This window comes from Tenrec ecaudatus, chromosome 1 (genome assembly GCF_050624435.1).
Source record: "Tenrec ecaudatus isolate mTenEca1 chromosome 1, mTenEca1.hap1, whole genome shotgun sequence".
Taxonomy (NCBI): Eukaryota; Metazoa; Chordata; class Mammalia; order Afrosoricida; family Tenrecidae; genus Tenrec; species Tenrec ecaudatus.
In genome coordinates this window covers 266,220,699-266,245,852 of record NC_134530.1, presented here as the reverse complement: position 1 = coordinate 266,245,852, position 25,154 = coordinate 266,220,699, and the positions used below count along the sequence as shown (strand labels likewise).

The window sequence follows — 25,154 nt, the reverse complement described above, 5'->3', positions numbered from 1 at the left end:
ATTATAACAAATAATAATAGACAACTTTTACTATACTCAAGTGAATCCACTTTTTTTTTCCCTCTTCCATGTGTGTCTACATACTGTGGCCAAAACTTCAGAAAAATACACGAGAATCAAGAAAAAGATCTTGTACTTATTTTAACGACACCAACAATGGAGCTGTTTGTTCTTTAAACTTTAGGAATAAGATTATTCATAGAGAATTATCTTTAAAATTCAAAGAGACGACTGATAGTGCATGAATTACTAAATAATTCATCATTGTAAATAGACAAAAACAAATTTCAGTCACATAAAATACAATAATTTGTCCTTTCAAGTCTTTGCCATTTTAATTTTTTTGCTTACAAAATACAACTCTCAGAATCTACAGCTAACATACCATCTACAAAACACTGGAGAAGCCCACCTTTCCAAGTTTATATAATCTGGTCATTCTGTAGGATTTAATACAATAATTAATATTTTTACCAAGCTAAGTAATTAATAAATTTCCATGATGAGAGCAAGAAAAATGCATCAAAAGATCTTTTCTATGAATTTGTATTAGTCGGGTCTCTGAAAAGGCAAATGGCATTTACCTAGTAAAATGCTCACTCAATTATTCTAAATTTTGCCAAATTGAGATTAATACATGCACACACATCACACAAGGAACATATACAAGAATTCATCCAGCCAAAATGCATCTTAACCAAAAACAAATCTCTTACCCAGATTTTGCTTTTTCTTCATCAGCTTCTACCTTTATGTTCATGGAATCATCTACCCTACTTATTTCATCATCTTGATCTCCCAGATTTTCATTTTCTCCTGATTTTTTCATGTTAACTTCTTTTTCCTGATCAGACTGGGCAGATACAGATTCTAATAAATTCTTTTTACTTCCCTAGAAAAAGATCAGAGGAACTAAACCAACAAAAGTAAAGCTTTTCAACCTAAACCTACGTTACAACAATGTTAGGAGCCAACCAATACTAGTATTGAGAAAACTATCAATTATTTTAAAGAAACTCCTAGATTCCTAAAATCACGAGGCAAAATAGCTAAAATATTTCGAATAATTATTACATTCAAAACCATACAAAAATAGTGCATAATGAAGAAAAATGTATTACTAATATAGTGCTATCTATTAAACTTTGATAAGGATGTAGACAATGTCTATCAAAGGCAGCAAAGGACAATCAATAATATCTGATTTACCAGAGTAGGTTTGATATTTTCTTTTCTTTCTGTGTCATCCTCCACAGTTTTTTTTTCTTCTTTCAGTATTATATTTCCCTCCTCTTCAATCTTTATTTCTTTGATATCTGATTCATTTTCTTCCTTAATTTTTATTTCTTTTACATTTTCACACTCCTTGTATGGCTTGTTAATAACTTTCTCAGGCAGTGCCATCTGAAACTCAATATTGGCTGACCTACAATACTCTTCAAAACCATATAAGTACCTGAAAACATGAAAATAAATTATATTTGTTGAAGGTCTTTCAAAATATCACTGTTGAACTGTTGTTTTAAAATGCATTCATTTCTTTCTTTTTTTGTTTAAAACTCAGACATTGAATCATGTTAACACTAATTCATTCCAGTTCAGACACTTTCAATCTTGTTAACTCAAAGTGAAACAATTCACATAAAAACTGGCTGAAGCCAGTTTTAATAGACACTGTAATAGCAGTATTAATAACAGTCATTATAATTATTAGTACAATCTATGCTATTTGATAAGCACTTCCTATGTTCAGTGCCAGACACTGAGCATCTTCACATCTAAAATCTCATTTAATCACCAGAGTAACCCTGTGAAATACAAATGAGAGAGAATAAAGCTAGCCAAACCTATTGCCATTCAGTTGATTATGACTCTTCACATTTATACAGGGGGCAGAGTAGGGTCCTCAGGGTCTCTCAAACTGTGAATTATATTATTTTTTTCTTTTTCTCTGAGCCCCTGAAACTCTAAATCTTTACAGGAGTAAACAGCATCCTTCAACTTTCTCCTGTGGAGCATCTGGTGAGCTTGAACCACAGACCATGTGGTTAGTAGCCCAAATCTTAGCATAAAGCATCACCAGATCTCTGAATTGAGTCCCAGACGGGCAAATAAATGTCTAAGAGCACAAATTGCTAATAATTACAAAGCTGTACATCCCATTTATGTCACTATGAAAACCTTCCTTCATAAAATATTCCACAGATTTAATACTCTGAGCATGCAAAAATTATAATAAAAATATTTTACTTCTAAGAAGAACTACCTTGAGTTCTTGCTTTCTAGGAAAAGATATTTAAAATAGCCATACCAAGAATAGACACTGTCTTACTTTTTATAAGCACATTTGACATTGTACCCTGCAGCTGAATTTAAGACAGGGACTCCGAGATCTTGGTAGACTTGTTTCCAGACAGCCCCACTTTCAATCTAAAGGACAAAATGAAATGAAATTCACAAATTAAAAGGAGAAAATGAGAAAAAAATTTGGTAAGAACAATTTATATATATAAGTATTTATGTGCATATGTATATGTGTGTACATAAGTACGCACACACACACTAGGTTTCAAAAACTTCATATAAGAATTCCACTATCATTTAGCTCTATTTTCCCACTGACATTTTAAAGTTTCCTCATGTACGTATCATTACATAAAAATGACCAAAATATGAAGTTGTGATTTCTTGACATATCCATCGTCTATGTCTATAAACATCAACAACCTCACTAAGATAGTTTTGGCCTCCTTGCGGTGACTCAAATTATGTTCCTTTCAATTTGCGTTCTGGAAACAAATAGCGTGAATGGACAAGATCGGGGTTGTAAGGGTGGCTATGGTAAGTAAGGTTTCCCAAGGCAATTTTCATATGACAGACCTTACTATCCTCCAAACAGAAGCCTGATAGCCTAATGTACTGACCTTTGTGCCTTGAATTTAGTTAGCCCGACAGATTCCTTTGGAAAACACTGTTTGGTCGGACCTTTTTTTTTTTTTTAAAGGAACCTTAAAGAAACTAAGACATGTGTAATACTGAGATAACTTGTGTACACACATTACTGAGTACAGAGACATGTTCAAGCATGTTTTGTTTGGAAGAAACCCATGCATATACAAACTGGAACCCTTAATTTAAGAGCGAATATATATTTATACTTACTAGGTCTAATCTCAAAGGAATGAAAAATACCAAACTTGATAAATTCTAAATTAAAACTTTGGCTTATGACATTATCAAATAAGTTTTAGTATTCCCACCAATCTCAGAGCATTACAAATATTAAAATTTAGGCCATTTAACTTTCAATTAAATACTGACATAGCAAATACTAATAAAGCATTTGGACTCTTAGGTTCAATTTTGTAATGAAAACACACACTAAAAAAACCTAGAAAGATTTATTATACCCCATGAAACCAAAATGAATCAAAGTAACTTTACTGGCCTTAGTAAGAAGCATTTTTAAGGGTTAGGGTTAGGGAAAAAAAAACCCCCAGCATTTTATGCCTGAGGAGACTAGCTCCATATTATACTTTCAGTTTTGGTTATATTGTTAAGTATTTATTAATAGATGACCATTTAGAAATAGTAGCTACCTGACAGATGATGCTGTATGAAAATCATTTCACATTCAATTGTGATACTTACATTATCGAATCCTCCAAGTTTGTGTACAAGTCTGAATAATTTAAAGAGATTCAAATTGCGATACCCAAGAACAGGTCTTTTGTTAATAGGTGTGCCTAATGAAAAACACAACGTGCATTAGAACCAAACTACACTGTAAGCTTAAAATGCTAAAAGGATTCAAGTAGAACCACTGAAAATATATAGTGCAAAAGTGTCCTTAAAAAAATAATGCAACACCTAAGTATTGAGGAAACTGACAGGAAAGATAAAGATATCTTCTTTATATTTTACTGATTTACAATTACTCTGAACATTGAATCAAAAGTAAAACCATAGTCTTGTCTCATTCTAGCACAGTTTAGTGTAGGACAAGGGTACTGAACCGAACTACCAAGCAACTAGTAAATGGTGAGGGAGCTAAAAGGGTAATGAAAGGCCCTTTGTGAAGACAAACAACAAAAACATGGGCAAAGGGAGAAAATGGATGGTGTAAGACATGAAAATAATAGTAATTTATAATTTATCAGGGGTTCACCAGGGTGGGAGAGGGAGGAATAAAAGAGGAACTGATACCAAGGGCTCATACATAATGTTTTGAAAATGATGATGGCAACATATGTATAAATGTGTTCGATATAATCGATGTATGGATTGTTATAAGATCTGTAAGATCTCTAATAAAAAGATTTTTAAAGAAACCGTTCGTAAAACACATATGACTGGCACAAACATGTTTCGTTATTTTCTCAAACACTAAATTTTATCATTTTTATTTTTTCACTTCTCTTATACAAAATCTTAAGAAGTAGCATATACCTTCTTAAAGCCTCAGTCAAAAAAAGGAAAAGTATAGGCCTCAAAAGCATTTTATTTTAAATAATGAAGCCAATCCTACATAGTAGTAGCCACTACAATGTGAGAAAAAGAAGACAGGACAGTTTCTCACCAACTTTACAAACATGGATTTAAGACATAAATTCCCAGAGTAAAATAGCACTTCCAAATTATTACTTTGCTCTCTTCTTCAACTAGTAAGTTTCTCTTTCTGCCACATACTACTTTCTTCCAGGAGAAGAGAAGCTAAACTCTGACCAAGAAGATAAGCAACGGTCATAACTACTGGAGGCCTTAGTAGGTCGTAACTGTAAATTAAATGGATAGTACTGATAATATGTTCCTCTTTTTCCAATTTCTTTAACATTAAGCAAATTCAACAAACTGAACCAAGCCTCACATGAGACTATTTTCATCTTTCTCTTATTTCTAAATCTATATGGATGGTTTACTTCTAATTAGTTCTACTTGGATGAGTCTTAAGAAGACTTAGCTATTTTAGTATGGGTATGTGCTTGGCAGTGTTTGCATGTTGACACATAGGCACATATAAACACTAACACACACACACACACACACACACACAAGCAAGTTATCTCTAACTGAATTAAAAGGAAGTTTTTTACTAGATATTTTTATGTAAACAATAAAATTTTACTATGATTCCTTACTGTCATTGCTGCATTATAAGGATCCTTTAGGGGCCCTCTAGGGTTGGGAAAGTGGATAGGTAGGATACTATACAGATATTTATGGGTCCATAGCCATCAAAACCATTAAATACTTTCAAATCCATTATTCTACAAGCACTTATGTAACAATCATAATGCTTGATGTTAGTGATATCGGCATAAAAAACAGCTGCCAGTGACCTGAACAGAATGACCTACTGAACAGAATATTTAATTTTAGGAAATAAAGTATCTAACAGAAGTCTACAAAATTGATGAACAAAAAAACCAACAACAAAATAACCACTCACCTCGATCTTCCATAAATTTGTACAACTGCTGTAGAAAGTTCTCTCTTTCTTCTGGAAATGGTTCTATTTCATCCTAATTTTAGTCGCAGAAGAAAATATTTTTTTGGTTAGGCATTTTAGTAACACCAACAGATTTCCTATCAACAGTACAAACTAATACTAATTAAAATATTTCAAAGACGTCTTATTAAATTAATACTAAGCTGTCAAAAACACACCCTGTACTTTTTATGATTTATAGACAAATGTAATCTAAAATGTATCTCAGTTAGAATACCAAATATAAACTCTTGTGTAAAAAAAATGAGACTACCAAGATGTGAATGAGCTTGTTAATGAAGTAGAAGTCCACTCTTAAAATCAGGGTTATAGGCTTAAGAAAACTATCTTTCTCTTATAATGGGTCAAATTTTAACACCAAAACTAACCTATTACTGCTCCCTAAGGAACTCTACAAATTTGGGTGCCATTACTTTAATTGCCTGTATCCTTCATCATAAAAACCCCACTGTATGATAGTTCAAGCTTATGAAATCAGTAAAGTGGGGAACAAACTTGATCTACAATACCTGAAGATTCAGACTTAGGGAAATCTTCAAGTAATAAAATAGTTCCCCGATTTATCAATTACAAGGGAGAGAGACTAGCTTCTTGCTGCTGTGGCCAGGGGCTGTGGTAGAAGGGAGCTGGTCCTGAAGCAACCTGCAAGGAGCAGGGTAGTAGGTAAGATTGAGGTATTCATGAATTCAGTGGCTTTTATCCATTCAACACACATTTACTGAGCCCCTGTAAGTTTAGGAACTATCAGTCGGTCACTGCCATAGAGTCGATTCCGACTCAGAGCGACCTTCTAGGACAGAGTAGAATTATCCCTGTGGGTTTCTGAGACTGTCACTCTTTAGGCACGCTGATGCTAAATCACAGAAAAGAAAATTACGCTCTGGAGCCTCTTGTTTAAGAAATATATATTCTTAGGAGAAATTGCAGAGAAAGTGATTCAAATATGCTAAAATTAAGCTTTACTTACTGCATTTAAATTATAATACATTTCAACATTAAGAGTAAAGACTACATTTTTCAATTGATAGTCTCAATGAATTCAAATAAATCATTTTTATTTAGAAAACCATGATCTAATGCCAAGTCCTCATAGACATAAGATGCTAGACAACAGCTAAGGAAGACCTAAGGTTAACTGATATATTTGAATTATGGTCTTGGTAATGTGTACTCATTATACCTCGGACTGCAGAAAGAATGAACAAATATGTCCTGGAAAAAGTACAGCCAGATGATGCTCAGAATGGGGAGTGGCAAGACTTTGTCTCAATTACTTTTTCCATATTATAAGGAGGGACCAGTCTCCGGAGAAGGATATTATTTTTGGGAAAGTAGAGAGTCATCAAAATAAGATGAAGAACTCACAAAAATGGTTCACGACAGTGGTTACAAAGGTGGGTTTCAAACACAGAAGATAATATGAAGATGGCAGTGTTTCATTTTGTTGTCCGGAGGACAGCTGCTGCGACCCAGAACAGAACTGACTACACCTCACACAATAGTGCCAATGAACAACTGAGATTTGTCATTTTATTTTAAAAACTAGAATATATGAGAGCTTCAAAATGACTGTGAAAATGCCATTATCAAAAAAGAAGAGAAAAATGCCATTATCTTTTAATTCCATTTTTCCATAAATCTTTTAAAGGTCCTTATAAAAAGCAAGTTAAAAATAACAAAATTTAAAAAAGCATTTTAAAAGCCCCATATTAGTAAACTAACAGGTTTGATATGAGAATATTATATCTTGCTTATGAAAATTTATATTTTCAATTTGAATATAGTCTACATATACTAGGTTTTCATAAGGGATGGTAAAGATTCCCAGTAAAGGGCTGTCACCAATGATATGTCAGTTGTGGACGACAGTTTCAATGATGCTGGCCAGGTTTCAGCAGAACATGCAGACAAAGAGATATGAGCTAGGAAGAAAGATCTGACACAATCTACTTCCAAAAGTCTTCCAAAGTAAACTCCATGGAGCACACAACACGAAACAGGTCCAATCAGCAACCAATCAAAGGATGGGAAGAATTCAGCAGTTTTTCATTTTCTTATGCAAAAAAGTAACCATGTCCAGTTCAATAACTAAAAGTGAGATATAAATCTAAAGATATCTATTTCCTATACATTATCTTAAATGCCCCCACTGTACAATATTTGGCTTTGTAAACCGTCAAATTTATTTCTATTAAAAAATGTTCAAGTGAAGTTGGTTCTTTAAAGAAAGACATCCTTTAGGTCTGGAACCAAATTTACCCTTGCGGCTCAACTTTCCGTCAAAAAATTGACAAGCCTGTAAAGTGAACAGTAAGTTTGGGGAGGTACACACTCCTTAGAGTAACCAACCACATGAAATTAGAAGGGTATTTTCCCAGGAACAAAGCTCAAAAGCAGGCAGGGATGGGAAGAAGGATGACTGAAAAGGGTAAACATAGGGAGAGAGTGTAAAGAGTACTACTACATTGTGAGGACTTTAAGAAGTGTTAAGAATCAATGGAGAAATGAAGCTCTGAAAAATTTCACCCAAAAATGCCAAGTCAAAAAAAAATAAAAGTTTAAATGAACACTGTAGGCACACACACAAATAATACTGAATGAAGGTCACTATGAAGGTCAGTAGTGAGTTTGGTTTGGGTTTAGAGGTCCTTATCCTTGAGGAGTTTATAGATTTCTTAGGGGAGAAAACAAGTAGAATAAAAGGGAGTTGGAGAAATATATATAAGGGAGCTACAAAAGGTCTCTGGAAAACATTCTGTATGCTTGATAATAATATACACAAGTTATGCTATTAGTAACTTAGACCAGTAAATAGAAGACTTGATTTTCCAGAAGATGTCGGAAGTTATGGCTCATATAACACTCTTCAGATACGACAAATAAGCAAGATTTTAAAAAATAAACCGGAGTATGGCAATCGTTATCAAAAGGAAGCGTGTTTCATTTCATAAAGCTACAGAATAAACATAGCTTCACAATATAGTTCAAAGGAGTAAGTATATCAAAAGTGACAAGAAAAAGAGAAAATAGACCATAAATTGCATTCTAAATAAAAGGTTGGCTTTTATGATACTAGTGACAATGACCTACTGGAGAGGTTCTAAGCAAAAGAATTGTTCATTTTAAATAGAAAGCAGACATAGAGAAGATTGTAAAAGGGAAAAGTGCTATTACATGTTCACTAAAGATAAGATACAACCTCTAAAACAATTAGATTTTTATTAATACTAATTACCACAGGGGTCCTCAAACTTTTTAAACAGGGGACCAGTTCACTGTCCCTCAGACCTGTTGGAAGGCCAGACTATAGCTAAAAAAAACACTATGAACAAATTCATATGCATACTGCACATATCTTATTTTTAAGTAAAAAAAACGGGGCAAAAACACCCCATGGGCCAGATAAATGTCCTCAGTGGGCCACATGTGGCCCGTGGGCCGTAGTTTGAGGACCCCTAATTTACCATAACTGTCAGAATTTCAAAATTTTACCTGAAATATTATACACGGACCTTAAATTACAGTTTCTGAATACATTAAATTGCCAACACTACCAAATATGAGCATCCTTCATTATGTGTCCTACCCACCAAGTAACTTTTTAAATGAAGTCATTGAGAAAGTCAGGGAAGAGGGCTTAGCCACAGCCAGACCTAAAGCCCCAGTTAGGTAAAATAAAAAGCTTCAGCTACTCGAACCCTCAAAATTCATTAATTACTAATTTTTGACCCAATAGTACTACATACTTACATGACTTGAGATTTTCTGAATCAAATGATATTAATTTGATTTTTGCACACTAGTTAGTACTAAATAGAAGATTATAGGCTTCTGAGTAACAATAATGTGTGGATATAAAACTCCTATGATGAGAGAACTAGCTACAGGTTGGGGAAAAGGCATTAGTCTCTCTGTATTAATATAGTGTGTTGATTTCTTTAATTACATGATTAGCCAAAATGGTAACAAGGTGTGAAACGATTTTGAAGTTGCTAGAACTACAATATATTTCTATTTTAATGTAAGTAAGTAAAGCAGTAGAATATGAAGATTATCACAAGTAAACTTTTGTTATAAAACATCCAAGTGATTAAAGATATCATGACTCCTGACCCATAAAGAAAATCGGTTCATTACAATTTTAAAAGGTATCAGTTATTCTTACTTACTTCTTCTTCACTGCTAGTAGCTTCCTTTTCTTTCTCATCATCTTCCTCCTCCTCTTCCTCCTCTGCTTCACTGCTAGAACTATCTTCTTTCAATTCAGTCTTCCAGGGAGCAGGTATAGTTCTGCTTTGGTGAAATTCAAGCGCCTGATCAAAGGCTTGCAAAGAAACATTAAATTACAAGATGAAGACACAGGACAAATGATTTCTATAAAATAATAAAGATGATAAAGAAAAAATACTGTGCTACTTTCCTCTAGCTCCTTAATGCTTCTTCCCCCCACTATCATGACCTCATTTCTACCTTACAAATCGGGTTAGACCAGAGCATGCACACTGCTACAGATGAGAGCCTGCAACACAGGGAATCCAGGATAGATAGACCCCTGAGGGCCAACAAGGAGAGTAGATACCAGGAGGATTAGGGGACAGTATGTGTGTGTGTGTGTGTGGGGGGCGGGGGGTATTGATCACAAGGATCAATCTAGAACCCCCTTCCCAGGGGGACGACTAATGGAAAGTGGATGAGGGGTGCCAGGACAATATAAGATATGGAAAAAGTAATCTATAACTTATCAAGGGTTCCTGAAGGAGGGTGGGTGGGGAAGGGAGGGGGTAAGAAATAGAGAGCTGGTATCAGAGGCTCAAGTGGGAAGAGAATATTTTGAAAGTGATAATGGTGGCATATGTGCTTGACACATTGGAGGAATGTATGGATTGTGATGACATGTTAAGAACCCCTAATAATAGTACTTAAAAAAAAAAACTACTGTGCTAGTGAAATGTAAAAAAAGAAAAGAAGAGAAAAAAGAGAGAAGAGGATGATTAGGGCAAAGAATGTACAGATGTGCTTTGTACAATTGATATATGTATATGTATGGATTGTGATAAGAGTTGTATGAGTCCCTAATAAAATGTTTTAAAAAAAAAGAAAAACAAAATTTTTACAAATAATTTAATCTAATCATGTACTCAACAATTATTAAAGATTCTATATCAGGAGCAGAACATAATAAATGTGTAATATGTAAAAATTTACTATAAACAATATTCTGTACACTTCAGTAAAGTCTGAATAAAGACAATTAATGTTTTATTTACTAGGTAAAAGTCACACTATAATAGCCGATGATATAGTTACTTCCTACTTTGTAGACTATGGCCAAAATTATCTAGCAAGAAAAAAAAAAAGCTTCTGATAATAAAGGTAATTATGTTTATTAAACTTATATATAATTAGATATAATTTTAGGAATACAAATTTAGAGACAATTCTTTTTTCCAAAAAGAAGAATTAATCTTTAAAAACATTTCAAAAATGTATAAATCATGTGGTAATTTACTCTAAAGTAATTCTTACCTTGTTTTAATACAGCATCAGACTTTGGCACAGTATCACTAGTAATTTCATGGACATCTTTTCTTGGTACTGAAGTGCTATATTTTTTATTTATAAAGAAAACATTAAAACAGAGTTTCACTAAGAGTCTAGGCAGATAGATACCACAAAAAGACTGAACATATGGGAAGAAAATTTGACATTTACAATGAAAGCAATAGTACTGTGGATTTTAAATCCCAGAATGTTAAAATATATAATAACCAACAAAAGAAATTCACTTTACCAGGTGTTTTATAATCAAGGTTTTCACAAATATTTGCTTAAATGCAAAACTCAAAACTGTTTATATCAAAAATAAAAATATTTGAGAATACTACATACATTTTTCAAAGAGTATGAAATTACCATAATCAAAGAAAGTTGTGAAGGGGAATTACATAATTTAAAATGTATCCTAAATACCTGCAATATGTACTCGAAAGCCTTTCAAGGACCTTAAGGAGGGGTCAGAGCTGACCAATATTATAAACCATACATACTCTTGTATAAACCAACCTGAATATCAGCTGAGGCACTTAATTTTACCACAAAAACGGTATTAAAAATGTGCTGAAAAACTCAGCTTATACACAAGTATGTACAGTATTTCACGTGTATTTCCTGCTTTAAACCAGTGCTCATTCTGTTTCCAATATACAGAGTAGGTAATGTAAAACTGAAGGTCGCACTGAAGCCCCAGGTATTAACTATGCACCTAAAATAATGATCTACTCACCTCCTCCCTACCCAACTAAATTATTTTGAAACAAACTGCAGACAGTATAAGGTATCATTTAAAATATTTACTACAGGTCTTTTAAAAGAACATAATCTGTTTCTTAAAATATAACTTTATCATTATTACATATAAGAAAACTAACAATAATTTCTTAATACCATGAAGCCAGTATTCAATGTTAAGTATTCAAAATGTGATTATCTCAATCTTGTTAAAAGTTGTATTCATACATTAATTTGTAAAATTTCACTTCAGATTTTGAAAACTAAAGACCTAATCTTAGTTTAAAATATTGGCTTCTCTAATAAAATTCTAAAGAAAAAACCATTTCAGAACCCAGTTCTAAATACTTCATTCGTAACAAAAAGAAAACAAAATTCATTGCTGCAGAACTGATTCTAATTCACAGAAGCTCTAAAGGGCAGAACAAAACTGGCCCACAGTTTTCAAGTCTGTAACTTTTATGGAAGTAGCTCTGGTAGTATAATATTCACGTTGCCTGGCTGAAAACTGAAAAGTCCACAGTTTAATAAAACCCCATTGCTCCATGGGAGAGAGATGAAGGAGTTTGTTTCCAAAAAGATTTACATGCTTGAGAACCCTATGGGACACTTCTGCTTATAGAACAGGGGTGCTATGAATTGGAATTAATATGACAGCAATGGGTTTTAATATTTTAGTCTTTATAGAAGCAAATTCCTATGAAACAACCTATTTAATTCAATAGGCAACAGGTCAATCTTTAATACAAATATAAGTATTAGAAATCCATAATTACATATTCAAAATAAACTATGTAAATACATTTTATTAAGTATATCAGTAAAATATTACATATTATCAAATTTATACCCCCCCAAATCGCTATTACAAACCAAATAATAATTAGACAGAATTGAGAATCTGGTATAGGCACAAAATAAATAAAGGAAAACATACAACACTCTAAATACAAAAGAGGGTCACTCTTTGACAAATTTTGCTCTAATTTTAGTGATTAAGTTTTTGAAAACAATTAGATCAAAATTTAAAATCCTATTTGGATATTAAATGGGATATATTTCTAAGTAGGCATCTAAATAAACTAGCCATCTGAATCTTCAAACTAAGATATACTTACAATTTGCCATCTTTGAAAGAGCGAACAAGAATATTGTCTTTCTTTACAGCAATCTCATCACTACAATCAGGGCACACCACCTTAAAAAAGTGAAACAATTTTATCTAAAAGTATATTTATAAATAATTAGAGAAATACCTACTTCTCAAATACCTACTGGTCAGACCCTTTTAAAATTTGGCTTACTTTAAAAACTTACTTTAGTTTGAAGTTACACAAACACACATAAGACAATATATAAGTAACTTAAAATTTCATTTGTTATGCCGTCAGCTCTGAATAATTCAGGCAGTTTTATGAGAGGGTCTCTTATGAAAGATAAGAGAATGTTACGATTGTGATCTGCCCTAGAGTCTCTTTCTGCTAGCTCGTTAATGCTTCCTTCCCCCCACTATCATGTTAGTGGTATTCTAAATAATACACTAATAAAGTTTTTTAAACAAATGAAGCATCTCGAAAAACCTGTTATTTCAATTGAGTCTTGAAGTCAGTCATCTATTCATTCCACAAACATAAATTAGTACATGCAAGCAAATTATTAATGTATTAAACTCTTTGAATACAGTGCTAGACAGGGATCTGGAGTGTCAGGGACTCTGCCTTAAGGACAAGGCATTTGAGCTGAGATTTCAAGAACTAGTAGGAGTAAGACCAAAAAAAGCATGCATGTGTAAATGGGTACAGTTTAAGAATGTACTCCAAAATAGAGGTTTAAGGACAATGAGTACAAGAAGAAGTTCTGAAGTTAACTGTGGTGATTGCGTAAATTTTCTTAATATAATTGAACAATTAAGTTGTAGTATATGTGAAGCATATACCAGTTTAAAAAAAGAAAAAAAGTGTACTGCAAGCAGAGGAAATAGATGATGTAAAGGCCTGAGGCAGTGGAACTTATTTCCCCAAACAAAAGAAAGTTTGTGGGACGACTTTTCTTAATTAATTTATGTGTGTATGACTGACTTATTTTTATTTTTTAAATAAAAGTAGTCATTGAGGGCTCTCTTACAGCTCTTGTAACATCCATATATCAATTGTAAGAAGCTCATTTGTATTTATGTTGCCATCATTATTTTCTAGACATTTATTTTCTATTGAGCCCTTGGTGTCAGCTCATTTTCCCACCCAAACCCTTAGGGCCCCTCGATAAATTAGAAATTATTAGTATTTTCATATCTTACATCGACTGTTGTCCCCCTTTATCTACAGTTTCTATTGTTAATTCCCTGGGGTTGGTGGGGTGGTTGTGTGTCAATCATTGTGATGGTTCCTCCTTCCTCCCCTTCTCTCTACACCTTGTCCCTGCTTTCCAGGTACACATGAGTCCTTGAACCCTTGGTATAAGCTTCTCATTTTGCCCCACCCTACCCACACATGTGACTAATTGTATTTGGCCTGAGTAAGAAATAAACAGCCTAATGTTCCTAGGTCTGTTAGATCGTGTGAATTCTTAGAGTAAAATCTAAAATCTCTAAGGGAAGAGTTTGAAGCAGAGAATGCCATATTCAGACTTGCTTTTACCATATTATTTCAACTGCTATGAACAAATGAAACCTGAGAAGGATGAGAATTAAATGCTTAAATATTTTTCACCAAAAACTATTTAGAAATTAAGTGAGAAAACCTGAAGGTCATACTAAAACCCAAACAGCGAAAACTTTGTTGGTCCTGTTTGAGAAACCCTAAAAAAGAACATTTACAAAACTGTTTGCCATCATAATACGTGTTGCACAATGAGGATATTCCTCAAAATTCAGCACTGAGAACGTGCTAAGAGCCCAAAAGGCAAAGTGAGAAAGTGTAGAAAAAACTGAAAATACACAGTATGTATGTGATCTCTAGGGTTGCAAATTTTAGGGGAGAACAACGTTTGAAAATGGACATATTTAAGTTTCTATTGCAGAGAATGTCAGCACCTAGTCTATAATCCCATAAATATTATACAGGAAGAACCCAATTCACAATATTAGTATAAAAAGGTAAACAAACTGGCTCAGAAGAATGAGAAAAATTCCTAAATACCCAATCAATCAAGATTCTATTCTTCTTTTATACTTCTAGCTTCACAGTGTATTGGGGAGCTCTTACATTTGTATTTCTACATTTCTATCAAAAAACAGCCTAGTACTTTCATGAATTCGCATAGAGCAAGTCTTCAGTCTGTCTTTCCTGAGTGATTTCAATAGTTCCTTGTGCTGTAAGACAACTTCTAAAGTACTCTTTGTATGACATAAATAATGGTAAAGCAAAGCACATCCCTTGTTTGTGCATATAAAAACACTACTGAAAATAAATTTTTATGAACTTTATCATTTTAAGAAGTTTACTTTTAAACTGAAGTGACTCACCAATGCAGGAAATGACAGTGTTTTCTTTTTATCCAAACTAATATAATCCACACATACAACTTTTCCTAGTAGCTCATCAATTTGTTTTCTGTCATCTTCATCTTCATCACTGGAGGACGAAGAAGACTCTTCCTCTGGTCTAGGGATAAAACACAGAAGATATCTACATGAATATTAAACACTCCAAATTGATGAATCTATGTTTTATTGAACTTTTATCCCATCTCTTAAAGCCTACAAAAATACCTAAATGACCTAATAATTTCTATAGTTTTCAAGTTTACTAAGGAAAAAAATCATTGATGTTTATTTGTTGCTGTGTACTTTAAGTCATTTTCCACTCAACGCAATCCCATGGGACAGAGTACAATAGTCCCATAGGGTTTTTAGGGCTGTACCCATTGCAGAAGTAAAGCACCAGGTTCTTCTCCCTCCAAGCTGCTAAGTGAGTTCAAATTGCCCAGAAGGATGCCTTCATTTTTATTCAGTGCTATTTAAGAGACTCAGAGGAAGACCACTTTAAAAAGAACGGAAAAATGGTGGTCCCCAAATGCTCACAAGTGTACCATATTAATCATTCCAGCACTGCATTAAAATATACCACACACCAATCTCGGAAAAAGAATTATAAAGGTAGTAAATGTACATTCCCTGTAATAGCTCGATGAACTGGAAAGGTTACAAGTGGCGTAGAGATCACAATGAGTAATCGTATGTTTTTGTTCTTAGGGGCCATCAAATGGGTTTTGACCTACACAACCCTATGAACTACAGAAACAATGCCTGGTTGGTCTTAAGACATCCCCTTAATTTTTTATCCCTGAGCCCACTGTTGCAGGCACTGTGCAAATCCTTCTTGTTGAAGGTCTTTCTCTGATTCGCTAACTCTCCACTAGAATAAGCATGATGTGCTTTTCTCCAGGGACTTGTTTCTCATGAAAACATGTAATATTATATCCTGTCATCCATGTCTCTAAGAAGCCCCGTAACCTTCTTCCAATCCAGACAATTTCATTGTTTTAGTAACCCATGGTATTTTCAATATTCTTCTCCAGCACAATTCAAATGTATCGCTTCTCTTTCAGTGTTCCTTATTAAATGTCCAACTTTCAAATCATGTGACGCAAGTGAATAATACACTGTGGCTTCGGCAAGGGGAACTTTAGTCTTCAAAGTAACATCCTTGCTTCTTAATATTCTAAAGAGGTCTTGTGCAGCAGATTTACCTAAGGCAACTTATCTTTTGATCTTTTGACTGCTGCTTTTCCATGAACATTGATTGTGGATTCAAGCACAGTTTACAATAGCAAGAAATTGGAACGTGCCCAAATACCCACCAATAGAATGGATACAGAAATGATGATCTATACACACAAATACTAAGCATTTCACAAAAACAATGACAAAATGAAAGACCCTATTACATGATGAATGTGGAAGCCATAATGCTGAGTGAAACTAGTCAATCACGGAAAGACAAATGTTGTATGTTACCATTAAGAAATGCATAAACACTAAGCCAAAGGCATGAATCTGATCTCTGGTTGTATAACAAACAGTCTAACCTGGTCTCCCAAGTAATGAGGTAGTGTACCTGCCTAATGCTCATAGATCTATATATGAAATCCTTACTTCTAAATCTTCAAAACCTCATGAAGAAAGTAGGCCTCACCTCAGCTGGGGTCAGTTTTTCATGATGCGGGAAGACGACCAACCAGTTCCTAACATATAACACTGCTCTACAGACGCTCCAAATCAACGGATACTTCAGGCATACTGAACCTCTGTTGGTGGCTAACCAGGAGTCCTGGAGGCATAATGGTTATGCACTGTGTTGCTAACCTCAAGGTCAGCAATTCAAAACCACCAGCCATTCTGTGACCAGGATGAGGCTTTGTACTCCTATAAAGAGTTACAGTCTTGAAAACATAGCCCTAGATAGAGGGTTGACTTGATGGCAGTGGGTTGAGATGAATTGGTGGCTACACCAGGTAGGGCAACCTGCATTACAAAAATGCCTAATATTACCTATACAGACACCCCCAAACAACAGAGAATACACCTAGTTTTGTGTGTCCACTTAAGCACTTCTGACATGAAGTTTCCACCTAGCCCTTGGTGACTCAGGCCACATCTTTTCAAGTGTACAACATACTTCATAGGCCACAGTAGAAAGCTCAGATTTGGAAACCTCATGTAGTGAACTAGCGTTTGCCTTAACTTCATTAAAGCAGAACTGAAATAAAGCTTGGATTTATGGCTGAAACACCACGGAGTGAGAAGAAGCAGATGACAGCTATTTCAAGTTTAAGGAGTTGGAGGTTTGGGGACTTTGGTTGAGATCTTTTACTTGAGACTGCCCAATGAACAGTGGCTGTGGAGTACTATATATTTGCTATTTTAAAGCTCTCTTTAATTTTTTTTTTATGACAAGTATTAGTCTAGCAGACATGGTCCTGCCTCTGTGAATGGGTGTTACTGAAAATTCTGCCCCGTCTTCAAACCTCATTGTTTGTGTAAGTACTGTCGAAATCACTTGAATTTTAATCTGTACAGGTCAACAATCCATGTATTTGGGTCTAAAAGTCTGTCCTATACATGTATACTTTCCTTTGCTAAACAGTAATGGAAATCCTATTACATTGTGTAAATTAAAAATACTCTCAATAGAATTACCCTATGTCCCATGAACATGCTTCCCAAAAAAATAATTATGATTTTTTTTACATTTTATTAGGGGCTCATACAACTCTTATCACAATCCATACATATACATACATCAATTGTATAAAGCACATCCGTACATTCTTTGCCCTATTGATTTTCAAAGCATCTGCTCTCCACCCAAGCCCTTTGCATCAGGTCCTCTTTTTTTTTCCCCTCCCTCCCCGCTCTCCCCTCCCTCATGTGCCCTTGGTAATTTATACATTGTTATTTTGTCATATCTTGCCCTAACCGGAGTCTCCCTTCCCCCCCTTCTCTGCTGTCCATCTCCCAGGGAGGAGGTCACATGTGGATCCTTGTAATCAGTTCCCCCTTCCAACCCTCTCACCCTCCACTCTCCCAGCATTGCCCCTCACACCCTTGGTCCTGAAGGTATCATCCACCCTGGATTCCCTGTGCCTCCAGCTCCCATATGCACCAGTGTACAACCTCTGCCCTATCCAGTCCTGTAAGGTAGAATTAGGATCATGGTAGTTGTGGGGAGGAAGCATCCAGGACCTGGGGGAAAGCTGTGTTCTTCATCGGTACTACATCGCACCCTGACTGACCCATCTCTTCTCCTAAACCCCTGTATGATGGGATCTCCAGTGGCCGACACTTGGGCCTTGGGTCTCCACTCTGCACTTCCCCCTTCATGCAATATGGTATGTATATATGTATATATGTATATATATATATATATAAACACACACACACATATATACGTATTTCTTTTTTTGCATGATGCCTTATACCTGGTCCCTTTGGCACCTTGTGATCACACTGGCTGGTGTGCTTCTTTCATGTGGGCTTTATTGTTTCTGAGCTAGATGGCCGCTTGTTCACCTTCAAGACTTTAAGACCCCAGACACTATCTCTTTTGATAGCCGGGCACCATCAGCTTTCTTTGCCACATTTGCTTATGCACCCTTTTGTCTTCAGCGATCGTATCATGGAGGTGTGCAGCCAATGATATGATTTTTTGTTCTTTGATGCCTGATAACTGATCCCTTCAGGACTACACGATCACATAGGCTGGTGTGTTCTTCCATGTGGACTTTGTTGCTTCTGAGCTAGATGGTCGCTTGTTTATCTTCAAGCCTTTAAGACCACAGTCACTATCTCTTTTGATAGCAGGGCACCATCAGCTTTCTTCGACACATTTACTTGTTCACCCACTTTGGCTTCAGCAGTTGTGTCGGGAGAGTGAGCATCATAGAGTGCAAATTTAATAAAAGAAAGTATTCATGCATTGAGGGAGTGCTTGAGTAGAAGCCCAAGGTCCTTCCGCCACCTTAATACTGAACCTAAAAATATAGACACATAGATCTATTTCCCCATCCTCATATATATATATATATATATATATATATATATATATTTGCATGTACATGTCTTTGTCTAGACCTCCATAAATGCCCCTTGACTCCTAGCTCTTTCCTCCATCTCCCTTGACTTTCCTCCTGACCTCCTACCATGCTCCGTCCCCACCTGGGCTACAGCTATACCTCTTCTCTACGCAACCTTACCCTTGATCATTCCCCACCAGGCCTGCCACTCCCCACTCACTACCATTTTGGGTCCCATGTTGTTCCCTTGTCCCTGTGTTTGTTGACACCACTTCCTTACCCTCCTACCTCCCCCCACCCCAAATCCCCCCAGAACTTTCTGTCCCATTGTTTTTCCTCCAGATAGTTCATCCAGCCTGTCCTATTCAGACAGATTTGTGGAGACACTAACATGCACGAAAACAAGACAGAGGAAAACAAAGCAACAGTATACAACCAGACAACAAAACAACAAAAGCAAACCACTGACAAAGAACAAAACAAAACACTTCACAAAAGAAAAACTTATAGTTAGTTCGAGGATCGTTTGCTGACCCTTAGGAGCGTTTTCCAGTCCAATCTGTTGAGGCACCACGTCCTGGCCCCAAAGTCCACTTTCAGCATTCCCTGGGGACCTTGCCACTCCATTCCCTTGCTGTTCTGCTGCACTCCCCCAGTGCTTTGCCTCCGTGTGGTGGGATCAGGTCAGGTGCAATTCCCACACTGTGTCTCCGGTGCTGTCCCCTGTATCGCCTTTAGTCAATGAGGGGCATCATGTCTCATAGTGGGGCCAGCCCTGTTGTTCTCTCTGTGGACTGGCTGCTCTACTCAGGAACATCTTTCTCATGGCCTGGTGAGTCAGGCTATGTTCCACTCTCTCCCCCTGCCCCTTCATCTGCTCCCATGTGCTCTGATCAGATATGTCCATCTCCCGGAGCTGCAGAATCAATGTCCTTTGAAACAAATTCTTTTCAGGGGAGGGGCAGGAATCCACTTAATTTTTGGTGTTGGGGCCAGCCTCCCAGAATAATTATGCTTCTTAAGTGAACCAGGGACATATATAAAACACATGAATGGATTTTTGAACTTGCACTTAATTGTAGCTCTTAACTAAGAACAACTGAAGATATAGGTGTTATAGAAAAGTGTGATGAAGAAATCAGATGGTGCCAGATTGTTACAGAGAATAATGTCTGGGGTCTTAAAGACTTGTCGTACAAACAGCAGCCATTTAAGTGAGCCGACAGCTAAATTCTAAGGAAGGAGCACACCAACCTTTGTGATCCAGGGATTACAAACAATAAAATCCAAGAACAGAGAAGGGAACAGAATTAGAGAGTACATTCTGAATACTTAGTTTGCAGAGAGCTATGCGTGGTAGTTACATAATTTCTTGTCAACTTGAAGATATATACAAGTGTACGGCTGGAGGTTCGCCTATCAATCACGTTGCAGCCTAATGACCTCACATGAAGGTGTGACCAAGATCTATAGCTCTCAAGGTTGGCTTCTCTTTCTCTGACTTCACCTTCCTGCTTGGTGGCCACCAGGAGAGCAGCTGGAGCCCTGCTACGTTTTCCATCAACCTCAAGATCCACACAACTTTGCACAAACTGCTCTGCGATCTAGCACTTTGCATAATTGCATGCAGCTGCCTGTGTCTGAAGAGGGACTTACGGAATAATATCGGAATTTGGGACTTGAGTTGGATTTGGGCTGGCATGTTTTCTTGATATAAAATTCCTTCTTACACATATGAGTGTTACTGGATTTGTTTCTCTAGTTAACCCACTATGGTTGACAGGGAAAACCCAAAATCTATTTGCAGGGTCCCAACCTCCCATAAGGCTCCAGTGAAGCAATCCCCCCTTAGCTGTTGACCAGGGAGGGATGTGCAAAGCTGTGCTATGCGATACACTACATTGGGGAAAGAGGACTACTGTGGATGTAGTAAGGTGAAAATGCAACACCTTATAATTTTTTATTTCCTTTTTGAACAATTTAAAATTTCTTCTAGTTTTTTATTATATTGTTATATTTTCAACTAAGTTTTTTAATGTTTATTTTGTTGGTTTTTTATTTATGCTCTATTTTGTTTTATTTGGGTGTTTTTGTTTGCTTCTATCTAGTTTTTGTATGTTTTCTTTATATGAAATATAGTACAAATACATATATACAGAAACTGAATAGTTTCTTGGGGTTATGATGGGGGATGCTGGTGGGAAATGGAGAGCTAACAATAATGAATAGAAAAAAATGTTCTAAAATTGATTGTGGTAATGATACCACAACTCTTTTTAATATGTTTAAACTACTAAATTGTATATGTGAATTATATTGCCAATAAAATTAGTAAAATTTAAAAAAGAAGTTATTCCATAAGATTAGCCTAACCACCTACTCATATTTACATACCATCCTATGTCTCTATTCTGCTTATTTTGACTTCCAATGCCCTTATAACTATTCTTATATTATGTACTTGTTTTTATGTTTATTCTTTATTGTACATCTCCTACTAGAATGTAAGAAACAAAAAGAGGTTTTTTTTAACTGCCTGTTTTGTTCACAAATCCCAAGAACCTGAACAATGCTTAATTAGTATTGAATAATCAGTATACATTTGCTGACTAAGTGAATGAACTAAAAAGATTTATTTTTTCTATTCCAGTATTTAGAGTATGGACAGGTATATAATTAACTATAACATGATATTTAATCCTCCTTAACTTTTCTTTTAAGAGAAGGTTAGCAAGGATATTATATGACATGTTGTTAATAAACTGAAAGATTAAAATAAGTGAACATCAAAATTTATTTTAAGGGACCAAGGGCAATGCAGAGACCCTGCTTGAATTTAATTGAGTTCTGACATTGTTGCTTTTTGATATTTACAGAGCCACAATAAAACAATCTAGTACTTCTCTGAAATAAAATTTGATACTGCCATTGGAAACACAGCTAATCACATAGAATAGCACTGATCTCTTATAGCTGATCATGTGTTAATTTTAAATAAATAAAAACTTTACCGAAGACACAAGCCAAAGAGCAACAAATAGAATGCAAAAACAAATTAGTAAATACAGAGACTCAAATTTCAAGAGCACTCTGATTTCAATGACTTCAATTGTTTCAGTTAGGTAAATTAGCCCAGTTTCAGATTTTGTATAGCCAAATCAATGTGTATTGGTATCAGTGACTGACAATGCAAGAGCACATCATATAGACTGTATGGAGATACAGATCTCCAAACAAAGGTTTTTAATATAAATTATTCTTTAGATGAAGCCATCCAGAATGAAATTATTAAATTCCGGAGTGAAAAATTCTATCTAGAGCTATACAGTAAGGAATACACTAAAAATAAAACTTACCACATTAAAAGGGTAAATTCTATTACATATGAATTATATCTCAATAAGAAAAATTTTTAATATGAACTGGGAATTGTAAATACCTGGCACAAGTCATTAGTTTACTTTCTCATTCTTTACCCTGTCATTTCAGCTCTAAAACCTATACTAATAAATCCTCCTTAATAATAATCATTAGTAAATCTTTTTACACTTTATTCTTTTTCTAAAAAGAACAGAAGTAATCGCAAGAAGACTGCTTTCCCACTATTATATTGGCACACCTATAAAAGATCTTAAATTTATTAGGATTAATCAATTACAGTAAAATAAAATTAGAATCCAATATGAAAGAGAATATAAAAAATAACCTCAATTTTTGACTATATGGGAGAAGATTAGCAGCCCTGTTGATTAACAGCTATTAAAAGAAACAAAGACAGTGATAATGTTGCAACAACAGAGTCTTAGAGATCCTTGGAAGAGACTTTATTTATCTTTGTGCAGACACAGATTTTACATGACAACGAGAGAACTGAAGAACTTTCGTACTCACAATAATAAAGTCTTTTGCCAAGAGAGTAATAGAAAAGGAAATAAATGATAAATGAATGATATTAGGATCCAGGTCGAAGATTTTCTTGTGGAAATTATATTGAAGAAAGGAAAGGATTGTTGAGAAAGTACAAGTAAGCACAGAGGCATTTAAACTTTACTTATTATGTATTTTCTTTCTCTTTAATAATGACATCATACACTTTTCATTTACCTTTTTTCTGACTATACACACTCAGTTTTAAAATTTCATATGTGGATTACAGAACTCTTTAAGTATATTTAAATCAATGAACTATACGGTATGTGAATTGCATTGTCAATGAACTCAGCTTTTAAAATACAGGACAGATGTTTTGTTTGAATCAGGACTTAATAAAGATACATGCATTGTGAAAAATAAATGTCATGTGGACTATCCTAAAAATAAATAGTTCATAAAAAGCTATGTCACAAGTTAGAGAAATAATTTAAAGAAAATCTATGAAATTATAATAAGTATTTCAGATGGGAAAGTAACAATTTTTCAATGTAAACATTAGTCTTTGAATTACTTCCCTCAAGTTAAAAAACTTCAAACTCACTGCCATCAAGCTGATTTTTATTCATAGTGACCCTTCAGATGAGTGTGGAACTACGCCTGTAGGTTTCTGAAACGAAATCATTACGTGAGGATCATGTCTCATCTTTCTCCCACGGAGTGGAGAGTGGGTTCAACTACTAAACACCATGGCTAGCAGTCCAACAAGTAGCCCACTGCATCACCTGGCCTCCTCAAATTAGTCTCTATTTACTTACTATTAAAACAAATTTACAAAGTAATGGAAATATTCTATCTACACAAAAAAGCCAACCCAATTAAATGGGAAAGGTTAATGGAGCAAGGGTGAGTTCAAGTCTTGGTCCCTTCCTTTCTGTTCTTAAATGTCTCTGAGGCAAATTTTCCCAATATGAAATTTAGACCTATACTTGTGAGTTTGATTTGAAGCTGAAATTAAGAAATTAAATGAGAAAGTGCTCATCTGTACCTAAAGCACAGCCACAATTAGATATTGGGTTTTACATAGGGAATGAAATTAATCCTTGGTCAGTTGTATGTATTGAATCAAAATGCTTAGGAACACCAAATTTTCTAATAATCCAACTCAATATTTTAATAAAATGATTCTGGATATATTTAGATATATGTACATTAAAATTTAAACCAAGTAACATTCAAAATGGTTTTAAAAATAAACCTTAATAGATTAAATTAAAAATAACTTTTTTCTGCATCACTCCTTTCAGCTTTAAAGAAGCAACTACTTTTACCTTTTAGTTTTTTTCTGTTCATTGGTTGCTATTTTATTCCTAAATGAAATTTTTTAAAGTTGCTATTTCTTGATTTATAAACATTAGGTAATATTTTATGTACATCTTCTTCTTTTGAGGACTTCTAAATTTATCACTACTTCCACATCTTTCCTTCTTACTAATGTAGCTATATACCGTATATACTCGTGTATAGCTGAGTTTTTCAGCACATTTTTAATGCAGTTTTTGTGGTAAAAATAGGTGCCTTGGCTAGTATTCAAATCGGCTTATCCTTGAGTAAATACGGTAATAAAAATAATCATAAATTAAATAATCATTGTTCAGAATTAAACACTACTATTAACCACAGAGCCAAATATTTGTCATCATTGCATAATTTCTCCCTTAACTTCCCATTGTAAAATCAAGTCTTCCTTTGCAAGACTTCCTTCTCCTCCATTCCGCTTTCTTCAGCTAACCATTCTGCTTTCTACAAGCACTATTGAGAAACCTTAAACTTTTTACGGGAAAATTATTTTATTCATTCTAAAACCTACACCAGTTGGACTTTATTTCATGAAACCTCTGGGTGAAAAACTGCCAACAGTTTGGTTAACAGGCTAGCATGTTGACCCTTTGCACCAAGTGTGGGGCACCCT

General features: G+C 34.9%; 1 protein-coding gene across 5 annotated transcripts in view; it reads right to left on the bottom strand.

The window, feature by feature from the left end:
• ARID4B (AT-rich interaction domain 4B) overlaps positions 1–25,154 on the bottom strand; it is a 166,131-nt gene that overhangs the window by 54,884 nt on the left and 86,093 nt on the right. For 4 of the 5 annotated variants that reach the window (XM_075532238.1, XM_075532251.1, XM_075532233.1 and 1 more), the window contains exons 8-16: positions 15,261–15,399; positions 12,916–12,995; positions 11,036–11,112; positions 9,679–9,833; positions 5,450–5,522; positions 3,652–3,746; positions 2,333–2,430; positions 1,210–1,456; positions 717–892 (exon numbers count right to left, since the gene is read on the bottom strand). In XM_075532238.1, coding sequence (XP_075388353.1) covers positions 717–892; positions 1,210–1,456; positions 2,333–2,430; positions 3,652–3,746; positions 5,450–5,522; positions 9,679–9,833; positions 11,036–11,112; positions 12,916–12,995; positions 15,261–15,399 — 1,140 coding nt within the window. The remainder of the gene's footprint in view (positions 1–716; positions 893–1,209; positions 1,457–2,332; positions 2,431–3,651; positions 3,747–5,449; positions 5,523–9,678; positions 9,834–11,035; positions 11,113–12,915; positions 12,996–15,260; positions 15,400–25,154) is intronic. The other variant, XM_075532244.1, reaches the window with a different exon arrangement.